The sequence below is a fragment of the Solanum tuberosum genome, unplaced genomic scaffold, assembly GCF_000226075.1.
Source record: "Solanum tuberosum cultivar DM 1-3 516 R44 unplaced genomic scaffold, SolTub_3.0 scf00226, whole genome shotgun sequence".
Classification (NCBI taxonomy): Eukaryota; Viridiplantae; Streptophyta; class Magnoliopsida; order Solanales; family Solanaceae; genus Solanum; species Solanum tuberosum.
Window position 1 is genome coordinate 104674 of NW_006239155.1, and position 19825 is coordinate 124498.

Below are 19825 nucleotides of genomic sequence, written 5' to 3' on the forward strand. Positions count from 1 at the left end.
CAAATTCCCAAAACCCAATCCCCCCCCCCCCCCACCCAAATTTTCTTTTTTGACATAACCAATCAAGACATTAAACACTCTTTCTTTTTTCTGATGAATTTTTTTTCTCTTTCTCTCTCTATAGACCTTCAGAAAATCAGAACAGTTGCAGAATATACTAGTACTAGTACTATTACTAGTATTATGGTGTTGTTGGGGTAGTGTTTTAAAGAAAGCTGAAAAAGACCCTTTTTTTAGTTTTCTCTGTTTTCATTCTGTTTTCGTTTCAAGATTTTATTATTTTTTCTTGTTGGTTTTGGGCATTGTTTTTGTTGAGCTGAAAATGGGGTTTTCTGGGAACAAGTTTTTCTATTGTGTATCTGGCATTGTGAGAAGGAAGAAGAAGAAGAGGATGATGATGATGATGATGTGTAATGGCGAATCTGCCCTTATGTTCATGAAGAAAGAGGTACTAAATCCAAGGTTATTTCTGAGTTTTCACAGATTGAAGGTGGTGGTGATGGTGATAATGGAGGAGGACAATGTAGGTGTCTCAATGTGAAGAAAAATGTTGGAATTTTGCGTGGTTAAAAGGCAAACAGGATGGAGCCAGGCACTTTTTATTTATATCAAGTTTTTTTTCCTGTTTTTATTTTTCTTTATATATAGTGTTTTATTTTATTTTTTTTCGCTAATGGAAAGTAAAAGAACTGTTATACCATCTTGGAGTACTCTTTTTTTTGTTTTGTGGTTTTATGTTTCCTTGTTTTTAACATTTAACTGGACTTAAAGGAGATGATGAAGAAGAATAAGAAGAAGCTAAAGATTGATTATTTATTATAGTCATGCATTAGTAATGAAGAACCTACTGTGTTAAAAGAGAAAAAAAGAAGATATGAGGTTAGGACTGAAATATATATTTACATTTTATTTGATGAGGATTGGTGTTTTCTTGTTCATTTTCCCAATATTGTCACCTAGATTTCTAGTTTTTTTCCTCCTAAATTTGTTTTGGTAAGTAGGGGTTAGGGGTATGTGTTGCTTGTTTAATCAAGTTTTGGGGTTTAGCTGAGACATCTAAAGATTATGTTTTTTTAGCTTGTATTACTGGCTGATTTGGAAATTAATTTGAGATCAAAGATATTTACTCAATGTTTGTGAGCTGAGGGTTTATCGGAAGCAATGTCTCCACCTCATGAAGGTAGGGTACATTCCTCCCTAGACCCCACTAGTGGGATTACATTGAGTATGTTGTTGTTTCTGAGATATTGCTGAATGGATACAAGTGATTGCTATTGATAACCCCAAGTAGTTCGGAATTGAGGTGTAGTTATTGTTGTACTAATTTTGGAATATTACTTTATCTTTCTGTATTGTTTTGTCGATTAAAAGGCGGAAAGGAGCTCTTTAAATTGTTCGATATGCACATCTATTATCTTTATTTCTTAAAGGTCATGATGTTGTTGTGACTTGTGAAGTTTGTAAATTCATATGATTCTGTTTCACCTTGTAGTGCACCTTTTGCCTTCATGTTTGATGGTACTGTTCTGTTTAGAACTCACTATTTCCTTACTGGTAATTCAGTGAAAGAAAAATATGGATGTCCCCATTTCCCTTTTATGCATAATCCAATTTCATGCAAGTAAGTTCAGCTTGATCTATTTGGTGCTTATGAGGTAATATTGGCCTATGCATGGACTTCCACTCACCCCAATAATTGTGGAAATGCTTAAATCATCTTTTTCCCTACTTCAATAAGAATATGTTGTTTCTTCTACTTAGATAATTGAAGTCTGAATACACTCTATCTTCCCTAGACCACACTTTGTGGGACTACAATAGTTATTTGTTGTAATAAGAGTCATTAGTTTCGCGATATCTAAGACTTTTGTACAATTAAAGGATTGCTTTTTTTTGTTTGAAATAGACGACATTTCAGTGTTTTTGGACTACCTATTACAGAGAACATTACTTCTGTTTGTAGATCTTGATGAAGTGCATTCCTGAGTTTCCGATTTTGCTCATGTTGAGTGATTTAGCTTCCAAATATTCCTTGACCCCTAGTGAGATAGGTAGTTACGCTTCACTTAGCATTGCTGCGTATCTCACTTTGTGTTCTGCTTAAGATGTATCAAATTCAATTCTTCTTCACAACTTGCTTGTTGTAGTTACTCATTCCGCGGATTGCATTTTCATACGTATATTACCAGTTGAGGGCTTGTTCTTCCATCCTTTTGGTACAACACTATGAAGATAAAGAAAGCAAAAAAAGAATCCTCCAGCTCAATTTAGAAAACTTGTTGTACTTACCATTTTCATTTGCTTATGCTGATGTTTGCTGAAAGCAACTAGTCATCAAAAAAATGATGATAATGGGGCCAACTTAGTGCACCTAGATTCAAACAACAACATATCCAGTATGATATAGGGTCATTCTGGTCTGAAGAGGGTAGAGCGTACACATTCTTTACTTCTACCTCGAAAGCAATTTTTTTTCTTATTTCTGTCAGTCTACTGTTCTTATCTCTGTGTTTCTTGCTTACTTGCCTAGAAGTGATTATTTACATTTGCATCCTTCTCAAAAGCACCAAAGTAGGAAAAGAGCAAACTCTATTGGAGAGAAGTTTTTGACTGTTTTGAGAGCAACTTCACTCAACACTTTCAGTTAATGGTTTGGTTTGCTTTGCTTTGCTTTCTGAGGCAGTAAGTATTCAAACAAGGTATTGCCTTCAAAAGTTGAGACATGATGTTAATAACAAAGACATATCCTTGTGAAGTTACTGAATCCAGCTTCTGTAACATGACAATTTGTCCTGCTCTTTTTGCTATACTCAGTTGACAGTCTATATAGTTTTTCACTTTTTTACCCTGAGGATGAAAGGGATATGTCTAGTGTTACAGCTGTTTGTATATTGGTTAACTCTGAGAGAGTAGTTATACACATTTTCAACAATATCAGTTTGACTTAGGACCACCTCTTTTGTTCCCCGAAATTCTTGCTTGTAGGAATCTCATTTATAAGGACTCTTTTGTATCATTATAATTTGTTTTAGCGTTACTATCACTAGAACCAAGACACAACTTGATAGGTGACCGGTCATGGTTGTGGTGAAGTGGTAAGTATTTTCTTCATCTTTAATCAAATGTCTTGGATTTGAGGCATTGAGGTACATAGTCGTCATTGTTAGGTAGCAACCAATGTTAGACTTTTCTGTGTGATTTTGAATTTTGTTGTACCTCAATGCGGATACCATATATAGGGTGAGAAACCAAAAGAAAAAAACTACTAATATTTAGTAGGTAAATGTTTGATCATTAAAATCAAATATTTTTCATTATATTTGGAATTCTTAGTAGCTCTTTGTTAATTAATGTGTCCATAAAGTCTTTTAATTAAAAAAATGTGTTTATTTATTTAAGTTAGACTAACAAAATTTCAACATACTATGTTCTTTAATCTTTTTAGCGTCTTTTAAGTTGTAAAATTGTAATGATTTATAGAATGGGTTATTTTCATATTTGTTCCTACTTTGTGTTGGAATTTACTCCATTATTTATACTTCCAAACAAAAATAATTTTTTCATGCGGCATAAATTTATATTTATGCATTATAATATTTTACAAGTTATGTTCCTCACTGTTAAAGAACTTGTGCTCTACTAGACATAAATTTGATTTTGAAGGGAAAAATTAAAGACAAACTCATATAAAGGACAAAAATCTAAACCATTCACTTGAGCCGACAGACCGTGCAAATTCATCAGTGAAAATAGAGTTTGGGCCGAGCCCAGCAATTCTTAGGAGCCTGTATTCTTGGGAAGTAGCCCATCTCAACTTTAGCCTAAAAGAATCTTATGGGCAAAATTTTTATTTTTTTTAGGAATCACATAGTTTTAATATGAAATTACAATTTATCCCTCTTTAGTTTGTAATTACATTAATCCCTTAAAAAGTAACACAAACCGGATACATAATATGTAGCTCTGATACATTAAAAACTAGCTTGGATACATTAAAAACTAGCTCAGATACATTATAAAATAAATCGGATACATAATATGTAGCTCGGATACATTAAATACTGGCTCAGATACATTAAAAAAATAAGAGATTTTAGAGGTTTTTAGAAATAGAAGGGGATATCGGAAATAAGGGAAACATAAGACGTGTATTTTAGTAATTTTTCCCAGAAAATAACCTTTAAGGAAAAAACTTACAAACAACTGTCCATCAAAAAAATAAATCCCAAAAAATAATCACTGTAACGAAGATTCGCTAGTTGAATTTAGAATTTCATAACAATATACATGCTTAGAGTTCCTCAATCTATTTCTTCATAGTTTAAAGTAAGTGAATTTCTCTAAGTTCAAAACAATTAATGTGTGTGTTTTTTCTTCTTCTTTCATATTATCTTCTTTTTTAAAAAAAAAAGAGGTTGTTAACTACTTCACATTTTTTAGGAAAATAATTAAAAGAATAATGGTGGATAGTAGGTTTTAATTTTATTCTTAATGAATGTGTCATATCCAACAATTTTAGTTAATATGAACTAGAAGGAGTAGTAAATATTTCCCATGGATTTTTACCGAAAATTGCACTTTTTCAAAAGTAATATTTTAGGTTATTTGTAGAGTGTTTGGACTATGTTACTGCATTTCTAAATGGGCCTTCAACTTGCAATTCAAGGTCCAACCCAATATATTGCCGTCCCATTTAATCAAAACATTATATTATTGTTTCATTAAAAAAAAAAGATCCTATGAAATTCAACTTGTAATTGTTTGTGAAAAATAAACTTGTAACTGTAAGTTCTTATATAAAAGTTGAAAGAATTTCTAGAAATCATTGTTAAAGAAAAAAAAAGGAAAAACCCAACAATTTCCATAAGAAATAATTATGTAGATTTCATACTTCTGAATTTATACAATTTCACATAAATTATGCAATAATAGAAAATCATGAAATATATAATTTGAAAAGTCTCGATGCAAAATTTTACATTTGAAAAGTCAAATTCGGAAAAAGATAAAATTTGTGAAGGGACTAAATTGAGTTAAATGTAGAACCTTGAGGATCCATTTTCCTTTCATCGAAAGTCAAGGGACTCAATTAACAATGCAAAATTCCTTGTGAAGTTTAAATGGTCCCATTTGTCAGAAAGGTGACCTGCCGTTTTAACATATCATGTGCTTCCACTTGCTATAACCCACAACAATGTACAAAACGTGAAAACGAAGCATTACTATCCATTACGTTTTCTTCTTTGACATTTTTGCCCTTCCCACCGAGTCCGTAGATTTTACCCCTACTTTTTGTTTTGTACGGACAGAGAAATTATTTTCGAAAATTCTTAAGATGAGTAACATACATCAAAGTAAAAGAATAACATAATAATTAACAAGGAAAATATAGCGTATCCATTCAGAAAATAACGATGGTAACAATATGATAATCAAAGCACATAACATTATGCAAAATAACAAAAGCTCAAGGACAAAAAACTATAAAAAAAAAAATATTACTTCTATTGGTATGAACGCGGAACATGTATAGACTCGCGAAAAACCTAATTAAACAATGATTAACTATCTGCTAACGTTCTAATCTAATTCACGATTTTCATAACCTTCTTTATAGAACCATTCTCAGTAAATTGAAAATGTGTTATGTCATATTTCCACGTTTGAATTTTCTTTGTAATTACTCCCTTCGTTTACTTGTATTGTCACTTATTCTTAAACAACATATTTTCATTTTTACTTATCATTTTTGACATATCAAGAAATATAATTTTTTATTTTTTATGTTTGACTCTTATTATTGAATACTTATTCTTCACTTTATCTTTCAAGACCTAATACTAAACATCAATTAATAATGATAGTGTAGTAAAATACATATATCAATAAAAAAAAAATTTGATAGGTATGTCAAGGCAACGATTAAAAATGAACGGAAGGAGTATATTAAACAAAAGGACCCATTGTATACATTTTAAATTAAAGTTAACATTAACAGGCCGGAGTTAACCATGGTTAATCTAGATTGGAGGATGGTGATAACTGTGTTCCAATAGTGGTATGTTAGCTGGCAACAATCATAACCACGGTTAAGTTTAACTAACCGTGGTTCTCAACCGCAAGATTTTATTTTCTTGGGAGTTGTTCTTGGTATAAAAAGGGCCTCTCAGCACAGAGAATGTATCAGATCTTAAAATCTTCGGAAGAGAGGCGTCTTGATAAACGTCCTTTCGTTTTGAATTTGAAATTTGAAGATTTCTCAAAAAAGCGAAAATGAGAGAATGCATATCGATCCACATTGGTCAGGCCGGTATTCAGGTCGGAAATGCATGCTGGGAACTTTACTGCCTTGAGCATGGCATTCAGGTTTGTATTTTTCACCATCTCTTTATCTTTTCGAGCTTAAATTTCGAATTGTTTTTGTGTAGATCTGTTTGAATTTTTGAATTTACGTTCCTTAGATGTAAAATTTATTTAAATTTGCATTTTATACATAGATCAATGTGCTTCTTGAATCTGTTTGAATGATATAAAAGTTGTGCTTTGATCTCTTCAAATGCGAAGCCTTCTTGTATAGATCTGTTTGAATTATTTGTTTCGAGTCCCGTTGATATAAAAAAAAATTTGAATCAGCATATATTTAGGTAGATCAATGTGCTTTATGATAAATCTCTTTTCAATTGCAGATGTTATGATATGGATCTGTGTGAATAATGGTGATATCAAAATGATTTGAATGCACATGTGTTTGAGTAATAGAAAATAACATTTGATTGACGTCAGAAACATTTGAATCCACTCTTCTTTTGATAGATCTATTGATGCATTAATCTGTTTGAGTAACATCAATTTTTGATTGAATCTGTCCAAATGTGATTCTTTTTTTACATGGATCTGTTTGGATAATATGATGTCAAAATGATTTGAAAGTCGAATTTTCTGGATAGATTCATGTTATGTTCAATAGATCGGATGAATGTCCATAGTATAGTTGTATAGTAGAAACTTATGTGTCTATATGTCTACATTAGGTGGATCATCTTGAATGCTATATTAAAACTAGTGTACCTTAGGAGATTGTTGATGTATTCGAGGCGCAAAACTGAATACACATGTAGGATTTATTGTGAATGAATGGTAGTTAATGCTCTTATACTTGGAAATTTTTTAGCTAATGTATTCAATAATTAGGTTCTTTTGTGAGATTATATGACATTACTCAAAAAATTTGGATATATGAAAAACATGTTATCCATTAGAATTGTATCTGTTGCTAAGAACCTGTTTTAGATGCATTGCTGACGAAGTGACGATCTTGTTTTTGTTATTTCTCCCAAAAGCCTGATGGCCAGATGCCAGGCGACAAGACAGTTGGAGGAGGTGATGATGCATTCAACACCTTCTTCAGTGAAACTGGAGCTGGAAAGCATGTTCCCCGTGCTGTCTTTGTGGATCTTGAGCCTACTGTCATTGATGAAGTCAGGACAGGAACATACAGGCAACTCTTTCACCCTGAGCAGCTCATCAGTGGCAAAGAAGATGCAGCCAACAACTTTGCCCGTGGACATTATACAAGTAAATATTTGTACCTTATTGCAGTACTGTATTTGGATTTGTTCAGCTTGATCAAGTTCTTATATTTGTCTTTTTGTCTTGTTTGCAGTTGGAAAGGAGATAGTTGATCTCTGCTTGGATCGTATCAGGAAGCTTGCCGATAACTGTACTGGTCTTCAAGGTTTCCTGGTTTTCAATGCTGTTGGTGGTGGAACTGGTTCAGGTCTTGGGTCACTTCTGCTGGAGCGTCTCTCTGTGGACTATGGAAAGAAATCAAAACTTGGTTTCACCATTTATCCATCACCACAGGTCTCAACATCTGTGGTGGAACCTTACAACAGTGTCCTGTCAACCCACTCCCTTCTTGAGCACACTGATGTCGCAATTCTTCTTGACAATGAGGCTATATATGACATTTGCAGGCGCTCATTGGACATTGAGCGTCCCACATACACCAATCTTAACCGTCTTATTTCACAGGTATTGTTTGTTTCATCATATACAGTACGTTTGACTGCAAAGTTTCTGTTGTTTTAGGTATTAATTTTTGTGGAATCTACGCAGGTTATCTCTTCACTTACTGCTTCTTTGAGGTTTGATGGAGCCCTGAATGTTGATGTCAATGAATTCCAGACCAACCTTGTTCCCTACCCTAGGATTCATTTTATGCTTTCATCCTATGCTCCTGTCATTTCAGCCGAGAAAGCCTACCATGAGCAGCTGTCAGTTGCAGAGATCACCAACAGTGCTTTTGAGCCATCTTCCATGATGGTCAAGTGTGATCCTCGCCACGGCAAGTACATGGCTTGCTGCCTTATGTTCCGTGGTGATGTTGTGCCAAAGGATGTGAATGCTGCTGTGGCTACCATCAAGACTAAGCGCACCATCCAATTTGTTGACTGGTGCCCTACTGGATTCAAGTGTGGTATCAACTATCAGCCACCAACTGTTGTTCCTGGAGGTGATCTTGCCAAGGTGCAAAGGGCTGTATGTATGATTTCCAACTCAACCAGTGTTGCTGAGGTCTTCTCACGCATTGACCACAAGTTTGATCTGATGTATGCCAAGCGTGCTTTTGTGCACTGGTATGTTGGTGAGGGTATGGAGGAAGGTGAGTTCAGTGAAGCACGTGAAGATCTAGCTGCTTTGGAAAAGGATTATGAGGAGGTTGGTGCTGATTTGGTAGAAGGAGAGGATGATGATCACGAGGAATACTAAACACATGATGGCTTTGTTTGTTGGTTTGTATTTTCCTTTGGGTGTTCTTCAAATGCTGCACTTAGATACATCACTGCTATTTTGTATTTTAATGGTGTCTTGTTTGCTGAAATGAATTCTTATGCTATGAAAAGTTAAACGTACTTGTTTGATTAAACTGTTTTGCGTTTTTTTTCTCTCTTTCTATATTTTTAAAACAATGTTACATTTTCTCCATTGCTTCCTTTGTTTGTGGTTCAGTATACGCCAATATTCAGATTGAAACACAACAAAATATTGCAGACTTGAAGCCTGAGAATTTTAACTCATTTGCTGAAAAATAAAATCGGTCTGGTAAGGAAAAGGCTCTAAACACAGTTAAGGCTAAACTAGATGCTAGATGTGTTATAATGAAGTTTAAGAGAAATGCGCGGCTATTGATCCCCAAATGTGTCTAAGATTCTTCACTTGGGTTGGCATTTATCCCAGCTATAGGCACAACAGTTACATGTCTAGTAGAGCTTATAAACTGCTCAGCATTGACCACGAACCACAATTGTTCAACATGTCATTGAGGCTTATAGGCTGCAGCTTTAAGTTTATTGAATTTGTGTAGGGAGGTAAAAGATGCTACCTTGGCCCTGTGGGTGTTGAGGAGTCTAACTGTCCATCAGATGTGACAGTGTATAATGTAGTTATTCGATTGTTGTGTGACAAAGGCGATATGGATGACGTAATGGGGTTGATGAGAGATGGATTTGATTGATCTTCCTGATATGATCACATATCTTACGCAATGATTAAGGGATTGTCTGAGGTTGGTAGGTTGGAAGAAGCTTGTGGATCTTATGAGGGAACATGGATGCATCCTGAATACAGTGACCTATTCAACTCTTGCAAGTAAGAAGTGTACAACACATATAAAGAAGTTATGAGGGAACATGGATTCAAATGTGTAAACTTAAACGGAGAGTATATTTAAGCCATTTCTCAAAGTAAAAGGGTAAATATGACCTTTTCTCCATTTTTTTTAAAAAAAACACTATGGTAAAAACATGTTAAACGTGGATGCAGTACATGACCTGAGTGAAAATTTACTAACGTCCCAATCTTTGGATGAGACGATTTTCAATTTCCAATCTCTTCTTCATCAACAATGTATACTTGTCAATAAGGTCTTGATCTGCAGCAGGCACCGTAAGCTTGCAGCTTAAGGATGTCTCCTCCAATTTCCTTATATACATATCAGAGATGGGTACAAATTTTCCCTTCTGGTTGCACAACCAACCATGAGCGGCTCTCAAGGCAGCACCGAGGGAAGCTGAATCTGTTGAAGGAAGCAAAAGCAATTCTTCATCAACTTCTCAACAACATCTTGAAAATCTTCTTACAAGAGTATGGCCAAATCCCTTCACTCTAACAGTAGAGGGGTTGTTTTCTCATGTGATCACTCAAGTAATAGTGTTATTATATTCCAGTTTTTATCAACAAAGAAAGTGACTTTCCGACAGTATAGAACAATGTAACAGTATGCTCAAGAGAACTGTCAGCAGACCAATATGAATGAGTTTGTTTACCTGGTTTTTGGACAGTATAGACGTTGCACCCAAAAATAGAAGCAATAATTGTCAGGATATGATCATTTGCAGATGCTCCTCCAGTTGCAATAATCTTTTTGGGTGGAGAAGGCATTCCAAGTCTCTCGGTATGAGCTCGCATGGAGAGTAACTGCCCCTCAATTAACGCTCGAACCTGTAAGTACCAGTCACCTCCATTTGTGTTTGTGTCTCTAGATGCTAATTAAAGTCTTTCATGATTCAGATAACTTCTTCAGTACAAGGCCACTTACCTCTGAAGGCGGATCAAACTCCTCTACTTCATGTTCTATTACTCCATCCATGGAGTCACCCGTAAAATTATCAAGAATGTAGCGGTGGAAACCAACTGGAGACCAAGCTTGTGAGTTTTATCATAATTTTCTCATGATATGAAAAATAAATCAACTGGTCTATTTCAGTTTAGTTGTATTTTAGGAGTGCACTGACCTGGAAGAGGAGGAAGTATTTCATGCTCTTTGTAATAAAAGCCAATCTTTCCACCTTTTGCAAGTAACAAGTGTACAATGTTTATAAAGAAACTACAGTTTACGAGATCTGAATCAAAATTCACTAACCATTCAAAGGTGGTGTTTGCTGTAAAAACATATTGAAAACCTCCCAAGATCCATCTGCATAGCGATCACGTATATCTACGAGGGTTTCAAGCACTTGCCAATAAGATGTGCCCCAATTTCAGACATCCTTTAAGTTTGGAAATTAGATACAAGCAGAGTACCTTCACGAGTCAAAGACCCATTCTTGTAGACCAACATTACCATGAAGCTTTTGGTATCTACTGGATTAGGAAATACATGGCCATCTAAGCTAGGTTTATGGTCAGTGGTAATCCCGAAGACCTGGATAACAGCATGATTACATATAAATCATGTTACTAAGAGCACAGATAACGACAAGAGGGAGTTGCTCGGATATTAAGCAACCCTCACTTCCAACCTTAAGGTTGTTGGTTCAAGTCATCAAGGGAGCAAAGGTGGGAGCTCCTAGGGGAGGGGTTAAAAGAGCACAGATAACAGTTCTTGATTTTTTCTTCTCTCAAATATTATCCAACCTTCGGAACAGTACAAGAGAAAAAGAGGGGCAAAAGGAAATAGAAAATTGGCTCTTCTGCATATAAGATGTCTCTATGCATCTCTTTGAAACTAAAGTCTCTTGTCACTTTCAATTAAATATATATATCTATGGGGTAAGTACACCAATTTTCACAACAACATTTGTTTTGATGGTGTTTAGCATGTTATAAGTGCAAGGCTCTTTTTCTTAGAAAAGAGGCAATGGAAGTGTGTATGCAAGACAGCAAGCTTTTAGTCTCTTACAGTGTCACTTGTGCCAAGACTGATTGCCAGATCTCCACAAGTGTTAAGGTTCAACCCTACAGGATCCAAAGGTTCAGTTAGTAGTAGTATGCCAATGGATGAAAATTGGATTCTTGTTGATGGTGTTCAACAACAACTGCTACCATGTCTCAGTCCCAAACCAGTTCGGGTGTGTGGACAACCACAGATAATCTAGAACATCTCCATTACAACGGGCAACCGGATGTGCAAATAAAATGAGTCATCTACGCACTAGAATCTCTAGTGGCACAAACAATAGCTGCTTCAGTAGATAAAACATCATTTGCAAAAAAAGAATAATTTAAGTTCTTGTTCATCGTGAAAAACCGGAAAAAAACAAGGAATTCACCTGCTAAGCTGTTGGGGTTGTCTCCAGACCATTGAACGACTACACAATTTTTGTTGAAGTGGTACCTGCAGCTGTTTCTATCAGTGGAAACACAAACTAACAGAAGAATGAAGTAGAAATTGGCATCATAATGAGCAAATGCATCATAGATAATACAATATTCGCTATCGTCGGGACATTATATGCAGATATGTTTTTAGATTAGACTTGAAAATACCAAAATTTCTGTGACTTAGTATCGTTGGTTCATCCAGCAAGTGCCTCCGAATTGAAGGCAGAAAATATTCACAGTGATACTCCAGATGGCAAATATTAGTGCGGTTACCTTTGGTAGTAGCTTAACTTTGATAGGATACTGCAGCAACAACCATAACACAGTATAACCCCACAAGTGGGGTCTGGGGAGGGTGGGGTGTACGCAGACCTTAACTGTACCTTTGTGGTCGATGGAATGCCAATCAGCTAAAATGAAGGGTGGAATACTCATACTGAAAGAAACATTACTCTTGAGAAGAAACGAGATAGCTTCATAGAATCAGATATAAAAGATGATGAACAGAAGCAAAGGCTAGAATGGAAAAACTATTGTAGAAGGCAACAAAATTTTGTAAATAGCATGTCCATTTTTGCTAACCTCTCAACATAATAGGAAGCAATAGAACCAGCAACAGCATAAGCAGGAGCTAACTTCCCAAGTTTCTCCTCTAAACCAGGTGCAGTAGCCTAGAACAAACACAATCAACTGCAACATTTACGTAAGCTACTAAAATTTAACTACAGTAACATGATTAAACTAGATTTCAAGCACAAGAAACAACCTCCAGAGCTATCTTGGACCAAGTTCTGTGCTCAATGTCCATGAGATTCATCCCTGCTCCATCAGTTTGATCAATGCAAGCATAACCCCCGATAAGTAAAGACGCCATAAAAGAACTAACTAAGGATACCCTCTCTGTATTCTGATAAATTTCAGGCTGTGTTTCAAAAATCTTTCGAATTTGAGGACCGACATATCTTTCATGTGCACGAGAACCAGTAAGTTTGGCCAGCTCCAGACCACCACCTACAGCTATCTCAATAGCTTTGCATTGTTCTGTTGTGCTGCAGTCCATCCATATGGGCGATTTTTCGATTGAAAAAGCATCAAGAAACTGATCCACAAGTGGTTTTTTAGGATCCAATGATGATAGTATTTCAAAACTCCCATTCTTCCAATAAACACTACCATGTTGCTGAGCACTACCAGAAACAGCAGCAATTTTTCCAAAGTTCAAATTTGACATTTCAAGTCTGTGGAGAATTAGGTCTAATGCTTCCACCCACATCAATGTTGGTGATACAATTCTACCATTAACAATTTGGTCTCTAAAGACTCCACCTTTGGTATTGTAGTGAGGCAACTCAGAATCATAGTTCACAAGTTCTGATATAATTATGTTAAGATAAGCATCTAACACAGTTGCCTTCAGTGACCTAAGAAATCAAGACCCAAATAAGTTCTTCAGTTAAAGATCCAATTTTTAAAATAATCATTTTTCTTGATTCTTGAACACTTTGCAGGAGTACCCAGTTCAAGAACAAGCAGAAGCAAGCAAGCATATTGCTTCAAGTTGGAAAAAAAAGAAGAAATTTTGATCAACTGTGCTATCTAATTTTCAATTAGAAATATGGAATAACTTACTGAGTGGAACAATCAAAACCTAGGAACAATGAGTCCTGAGGAAGGGAGCAATCCTCCATATAAGAAAACTTTATGAAAAACTTAAGCAACTTGGTTGAAATTTGAAAGGGTAAAGATACGATTTTTAACAAGAAAATCACAATATCTAAAAGATTTTAATACTTCAAGAGAATGAATCTAATTCTAAACGTAAACAACTTATCACCTTTCCCCATCATGTGGTAGACTATCCATGATAAGTATTTTCTATTGTCACATTTGATGGATAGATATTTTAATTTTAATTAGGATACAAGAGACAAATACTTAAAAGACACATCGTTTTCTGTTTTGTTCCTCTATTGTTGCACTTCCAATATTTCACGAGTTATAGCCTGTTTGGTTAGGTTTTACTTTTGCCAAAATGCGTATTTAAAATATTTATTTAGAGTTAAAGTATTTCGCCAAGTTTGTAGGGGGGAAGTGTATTCAAATAGTGGATGCAATTTAAAAGCGTTCAGACACAATCTATCCTTGCAAAAAAACACTTGTCAAAATAAGTAGATTTTCGGAGTTTGGCAAAACAAGAAGTCAAGAACACCACTTGAGCAAGACATGTTGCATTTGAGAACTTGTTAAAGAGCAAATCATGCATAAAAACAGTTATATTCTCTCTCTCAAGTTGTGCAATGTAATTATATTTACACTGGCTATCTTACTAATCTCTTATTCATTTATATGTCATATGGCATCACCACTAAAACTTAAGGCGCAAATCATCATGAATTCAAATATTCAATCATCTGATAGGCTTGTCGAATCTGTTTACAGAGAGTATTATAGGCTTATTCTTACTGGAAAAATAATAATTTAAAGAGAGTTCTCATCAGGCTCAAGGATAAATAAAGATCACAAACGCCCCAGTTTTTCAACGAGGCGATTCTCAATTTCAATTCTCTTCTTCATCAATGTAGCATACTTGGCGACAAGCTTCTGGTCTCCTGCTGTTGCTGCGAGCTTGCAGTTAAGTGATGTCTTGTCCATCTTGTTCATGTACATGGATGAAATCGGCACAAAACTGCCCTTCTTGTTGCATAACCAACCATGAGCAGCCCTCAAAGCAGCACCTAGGGAAGCCGAGTCTGCAAGTAGGAAACAAGATTTAAGGGACGATGACAATCCATCCATGTCATTCTTGATTATGTTGTCGTACAAGTAGTTATTCTTAGTTAGGGATAGCGACCTACTGGATAGGCAGTAGACCGATGAGGTATTTAAGTGAAAGGAAACAACCGAGAGATTAACTAACCTGGCTGTTGAACAGTATAAACATCACATCCAAAGATGGAAGCTATCAAGCTTAGAATGGAATTGTTAGCAGAAGCACCACCAGTTGCAATTATTCGCTTTGGAGGAGAAGGCATTCCAAATCTTTCAGCATGAGCTCTCTTGGAAAGAAGTTGTCCCTCTACGATGGCTCGAACCTGCAGATAAATTTGTGATTCATAAATGTAAGTTACTTCTGCTTGAATGTCCACTCGGTATCTATGCACAAAATGTGCAAATGAGCAGGCAAGTCAGTTCACATGAACACTGTTTTAACTCTAACCTCAGAAGGGGGATCAAACTCTTGCACTTCCTGCTCTTTTATTCCATCAAGAGAATCTCCCGAAAAGTTCTCAAGGATATAGCGGTGGAAACCAACTGCATGAACCAGTCATTTCTTACTTAGAATTACCAGAGCATAATTGTTTTGATGAAAATAAGTAGCAAAATACACGCTCACAGATAAAGATCAACTTTTTAAAGTCAAATGCTAACAAACTAGTGGGCTTACCTGGAAGGGGTGGCAGTATCTCAAAATCCTTATAGTAAAATCCTAATCTACCACCTGCAGCAGATATCAGAATCATTTCAAATCCCAGAAGAAATAGTATATATGTACATCATTGTTGTACACTTTTACTAACCATTTAGTGGAGGAGTTTGCTGCAGATATTTGTTGAAAACATCCCAAGACTTTTCAGCATAATGATTGCGTATATCTGCCAAGGATATGGTTCATATTCAATAAAATTGACTTTAGGTACTACTCCTTTTCTACTATCTGCTGAAATCAATATGTTACCTTCACGAGCCAGTGATCCATTTTTATAGCACAACATTACCATGTAGCTTTCAGTATCGACGGGATTAGGGAAAACATGCCCTTCCATGCTTGGATTATGATCCTTTGTTATTCCGAAAACCTTTTAAAAGAAAGAGCATCATTTGGCCTCCATATCAAGAATATGTACAATACTGTTTCCAAAGAATGCTTGTGATAATGTGAGAGAGAAGCAGTAAGTCCAGGATGCTGTGACAGAAGCACTAAATACATAGGCAAAGATTTTAGTCCTTTAGCTAGAAGACAGTATGATAAGTACCGTCGCCAGCATTGTTTAGCCCTTCATGCCTTTACGTGGAGATTTCCAATTAGTAAATAGCTTTATTTTCTTCGGTCTATTTGCATAACAATTATCCAAAGTTGAACTATTATATCCTATAGAAACAAAAAGAGCCAATATTATGATACTTAGAACTCCTAACTTATGGCTTTTGACTTATAAGTCAAAAGCTATAAGCCCATCCAAAACAGCCTCTAATAACAACCCAAACAAATGGGAAAAACCCAACTTACTTCTACTTGCATAACAACTATCAAAAGTTGAACTACCATATCATAAAAAAGGGTGCTATTATGGTACTAATAACAACCAAAACAAATGAAAAAAATCAAACTTACTGTATCACTAGTGCCAAGACTAATTGCCAGATCTCCTGGAGTATTTAAAGTCAACCCTACATGTCAGAAAGCCAAGTAATTAGTAAACTATGAGCTAATACAACTCCTAGGTTGATATACATGAAAAGCAGTACTGTACAAAGGCAGAATGGAAAAATCACACATACAAAAAAAAAAGATTTAGTTCTAAAACAGATAAGCGCGTCAACTTTTTTGGACCTCCTCACATGCAAAGCTAAGTCTCAAGGATTATCAATTTATCATCAATCAAACTTGCGAGTATATGTTTACTAGATTATACCATAAGCTCTAAGATAATTGAACAATATATAAAGCCCAAAAACTAGCTGATGGCCCAGAACTTAATTCTAATACATCAGAGAAATCTACTTCTATGTCCATACTCGAGAGTCGAGTAACTCGATACTCAGCCCCATCCCCATCAACTTGGATGGAGAAAAGTTGGGATGTTGAATTGGGAACAAAATATAATTGAATTAGGGCCTTCATAAGTTTGACATATACAGTATGGGAATCAAAACCATCTGGCAGTGCACATCATTTGCAGTAAACTATACAGGTGAACATCCCAAAACAATGACCACATAGCAAGCAAGAGAAGTATCTAACAGAAAATACACACAGAATTTTCAGCAAAATCCTCTCACCTGCCAAGCTGTTGGGATTGTCTCCAGACCATTGAATGATCAAACAGTCTTTGTTGAAGTGATACCTGAAAAGCGGTTTATGGAAGATTTAACACACAGATAGCAAATATAAGGAAAAGTATCTATACTAACACCTAAAAAAAGAGCAAAGCTAAGCACTTTAAATCAAAGTGCCTCTCTAATCACTTCACCAGCAAAAATAGAGAAGAGGACAATGCAGACATTATTGAATGCAGAGGTGGATTCAGGATTTGAACATTATGGGTTCTAGGACAGGATTCTACCACGGCCCACTTGATTTGTAGAGTCCGTAATCCGAATTCTATTTTGTAAACTAATTTAGCGTATTTTTCAACATAACAAAAGTCAAAACTACTGGGTTCGGATGAATTTATAGCTAATGCACTTGGTTGACCCCTGATTGAATGGGTGATTAGTTTCTACTAGATCCTCTTTGAAGATCCAAATACCAATTTGATCATCACCAGTGAATTTCTAGGTAAGGTCCCATGAACACCCATTGATTTCGCTCAAGAATATTGGTCAGAACGAAAAGTAAAAAAAGAAAGCTTTAAATTTCTTATGATGAAACTGAGTTTAAAGCAAGGAAAGCATATAGTGATCTACCTCTCCACAAAATAGGCAGCAATAGATCCAGCAACAGCATGCGCAGGAGCTAATTTTCCAAGTTTTTCCTCCAAACCAGGAGTTGTGGCCTGGAGAACCAAGTAAAGCACAAATTAACCAACCAACATGTTTAACATTCAACCAAAACCTAAAAAAGAAGAATAGATAAGCATTAGTTTCTTCACCAACACATTATAACATTAACCAAGAATTGCTAATAAAAATATCAATAGAACAGGAAGACATTTGGTCTAGTTATGATTCTTTCTTTGGGTGCGAAAGGCCTTCCACATTCTTATTACAAACCAAAATACCTTCAAAATGATATCGGACCACGCTCTCTGCTTAATGTCCATCAAATTCATCCCTGCACCATCCGTGTGATCAATGCTGGCATAGCCCCCAATAAGCAAAGATGCCATGAAGGAGCTAACAAGGGAGATTCTCTCAGTCTTATCATAAACCTCCGGTTGTGTCTCAAATAATCTCCGGATCTGCGGACCAGTAAATCTCTCGTATGCACGAGAACCAGTAAGTCTAGACAACTCCATTGCCCCTCCAACAGCCTTCTCTATTGCCTTGCATTGTTCCGTCGTGCTGCTGTCCATCCATATCGGAGATTCTTTAGTCGAAAAAGCATCATTTAGCTGCTCTAACAACGATCCCTTAGCATCTAAAGATGATAATACCGCAGCACTCCCTTTCTTCCAAAACACACTACCATGCTGCTGTCCACTACCTGAAACAGCAGCAATCTTCCCAAAATCGAATTTTGATGATTTTTCAAGTCTCTGAAGAATCAATTCAAATGCCTCTACCCACATCAATGTGGGTGAAACAATTCTCCCATTTACTAACGCGTCACGATAAACACCCCCTTCAGTTTTGTAATGGGATAACTCAGAGTCAAAATTAATCAATTCAGCAGCCACAATATTCAGATTGGCATCAAGCACAGTAGCCTTCAGTGACCTGATGATCCAAAAAAAATATTTTTAAAAAAATACATATCCCAATTTAATAATTTTTCATGAAATCCCAAATACCCAGTTGATAATAAACCTAACCCATCACAGGAAAATTAACAAAACCTTTGAGTATTAACCAAATTGATCGAACCCATTACGAATTGATCTGACAATCAATTAAAGAAATCAGAAGAAAGCGTAATTAATGAAGAAATATATACTTACTGAGTAGAACTGTCAAAGCCAAGAAAAAGAGCATCTTGTGGGAGTAATGAATCCGCCATTAGAACAGGAAAAAAACTATCCAAATCTAATAAAGAAATTTGGGATTAATAGTACGAGGTGAAAAAAAAAAAAAAGATTATAACGATGGTTTTATAGGAGAATTTGATTTGGATAAAGAATTAATCTTTGGATTTAAGTTTAACTAGAAACATTATTGGAATTATATAATCAAATAAAAATGTTATCTTATGATAATTGATACACGTAATTATCACTTGATTTATGTATATACGGGATTTACGAAAAAGATTGGATAAATTATAGTGGAAAGCAAATATAAGGGGATCCCCTACATTGTAGCTAGTGACCCATGCAAGATATACCTATTTTTAGTAAATAACACATTATGTTTGAAATTTTTCATAACAAATAAATAGTCTATGAGCACATTATACATTATGTATTGATGCAGGGGTAAGTTTTTCCATTTAACACCATTGTTAGGCAGTTGTAACAAACACAAACTGTCGTCTTACAATTCTCACATTTTTTATTAAGCTTTTTAGATAGGGCCGTCTTAACCCCTAGGCCACTAAAGCAATCGCTTGAGGCCTCATATTTTTGGGGGCTCCCATTTTAAAAAAAAATTACTTATGAATGTTATTTTAAAAAAATAATAATTATATGTACTATGAGTGCTATGATTTCTACTAAGGTATAAGGAAATTGCGTATGAAATGAATGAATTACTTATATATATTATTTTTTAAAAAAATTATATGTACTATGAGTATTATGATTTCTACTAAGGAAATTGCATATAAGATGAAAATAAACTT

General features: G+C 35.3%; 3 protein-coding genes across 5 annotated transcripts; 1 reads left to right on the plus strand and 2 right to left on the minus strand.

Annotated features, from left to right (window-relative positions):
- Window positions 1-6174: 6174 nt before the first annotated feature.
- Window positions 6175-8943, plus strand: LOC102596467 (tubulin alpha chain). Its single transcript, XM_006356736.2, has 4 exons — window positions 6175-6366; window positions 7341-7575; window positions 7664-8034; window positions 8119-8943. Exons 1-4 carry the CDS (start codon window positions 6274-6276, stop codon window positions 8770-8772), a joined length of 1353 nt encoding a protein of 450 aa, XP_006356798.1. The 5' UTR covers window positions 6175-6273; the 3' UTR covers window positions 8773-8943.
- A 700-nt stretch (window positions 8944-9643) lies between these two features.
- Window positions 9644-14024, minus strand: LOC102596800 (xylulose kinase-like). Of its 3 annotated transcripts, none has more exons than XM_006356738.2 (11): window positions 13940-14024; window positions 12872-13526; window positions 12688-12776; window positions 12054-12118; window positions 11684-11739; window positions 11086-11206; window positions 10925-10999; window positions 10797-10850; window positions 10601-10695; window positions 10329-10503; window positions 9644-10078 (listed from the first exon to the last, which is right to left on the minus strand). In XM_006356738.2, exons 1-11 carry the CDS (start codon window positions 13966-13968, stop codon window positions 9849-9851), a joined length of 1644 nt encoding a protein of 547 aa, XP_006356800.1. In that variant the 5' UTR covers window positions 13969-14024; the 3' UTR covers window positions 9644-9848. The 3 variants fall into 3 exon arrangements, with proteins under 3 accessions (XP_006356800.1, XP_006356799.1, XP_015168597.1); XM_006356737.2 differs by lacking the exon at window positions 13940-14024 and adding an exon at window positions 13735-13933; XM_015313111.1 differs by lacking the exons at window positions 10797-10850; window positions 13940-14024 and adding an exon at window positions 13735-13933.
- Window positions 14025-14426: 402 nt separating this feature from the next.
- Window positions 14427-19173, minus strand: LOC102597340 (xylulose kinase-like). Its single transcript, XM_006356739.2, has 11 exons — window positions 18987-19173; window positions 18108-18765; window positions 17794-17882; window positions 17167-17231; window positions 16499-16554; window positions 15842-15962; window positions 15684-15758; window positions 15551-15604; window positions 15323-15417; window positions 15023-15197; window positions 14427-14855 (listed from the first exon to the last, which is right to left on the minus strand). The coding sequence occupies exons 1-11, from the start codon at window positions 19043-19045 to the stop codon at window positions 14623-14625; spliced, it is 1680 nt and encodes a 559-aa protein (XP_006356801.1). The 5' UTR covers window positions 19046-19173; the 3' UTR covers window positions 14427-14622.
- Between the last annotated feature and the right edge of the window lie 652 nt (window positions 19174-19825).

What these genes read in the sequence shown, in the direction of transcription:
- LOC102597340 (XM_006356739.2), bottom strand. Translation starts at nt 19,045, where the DNA reads ATGGCGGATTCATTACTCCCACAAGATGCTCTTTTTCTTGGCTTTGAC. An exon ending in CAATCCCAACAGCTTGGCAG is followed by an intron (nt 16,555 to 17,166) that starts GTGAGAGGATTT and finishes TCTGACATGTAG; the next exon opens with GGTTGACTTTAAATACTCCA. An exon ending in TTATACTGTTCAACAGCCAG is followed by an intron (nt 14,856 to 15,022) that starts GTTAGTTAATCT and finishes TCCTACTTGCAG; the next exon opens with ACTCGGCTTCCCTAGGTGCT.
- LOC102596467 (XM_006356736.2), top strand. Translation starts at nt 6,274, where the DNA reads ATGAGAGAATGCATATCGATCCACATTGGTCAGGCCGGTATTCAGGTC. An exon ending in GCCTTGAGCATGGCATTCAG is followed by an intron (nt 6,367 to 7,340) that starts GTTTGTATTTTT and finishes TTCTCCCAAAAG; the next exon opens with CCTGATGGCCAGATGCCAGG. An exon ending in TTAACCGTCTTATTTCACAG is followed by an intron (nt 8,035 to 8,118) that starts GTATTGTTTGTT and finishes GAATCTACGCAG; the next exon opens with GTTATCTCTTCACTTACTGC.
- LOC102596800 (XM_006356737.2), bottom strand. Translation starts at nt 13,793, where the DNA reads ATGGAGGATTGCTCCCTTCCTCAGGACTCATTGTTCCTAGGTTTTGAT. An exon ending in GCTTCCTATTATGTTGAGAG is followed by an intron (nt 12,119 to 12,687) that starts GTTAGCAAAAAT and finishes AAACAGCTGCAG; the next exon opens with GTACCACTTCAACAAAAATT. An exon ending in CTATACTGTCCAAAAACCAG is followed by an intron (nt 10,079 to 10,328) that starts GTAAACAAACTC and finishes TTCCTTCAACAG; the next exon opens with ATTCAGCTTCCCTCGGTGCT.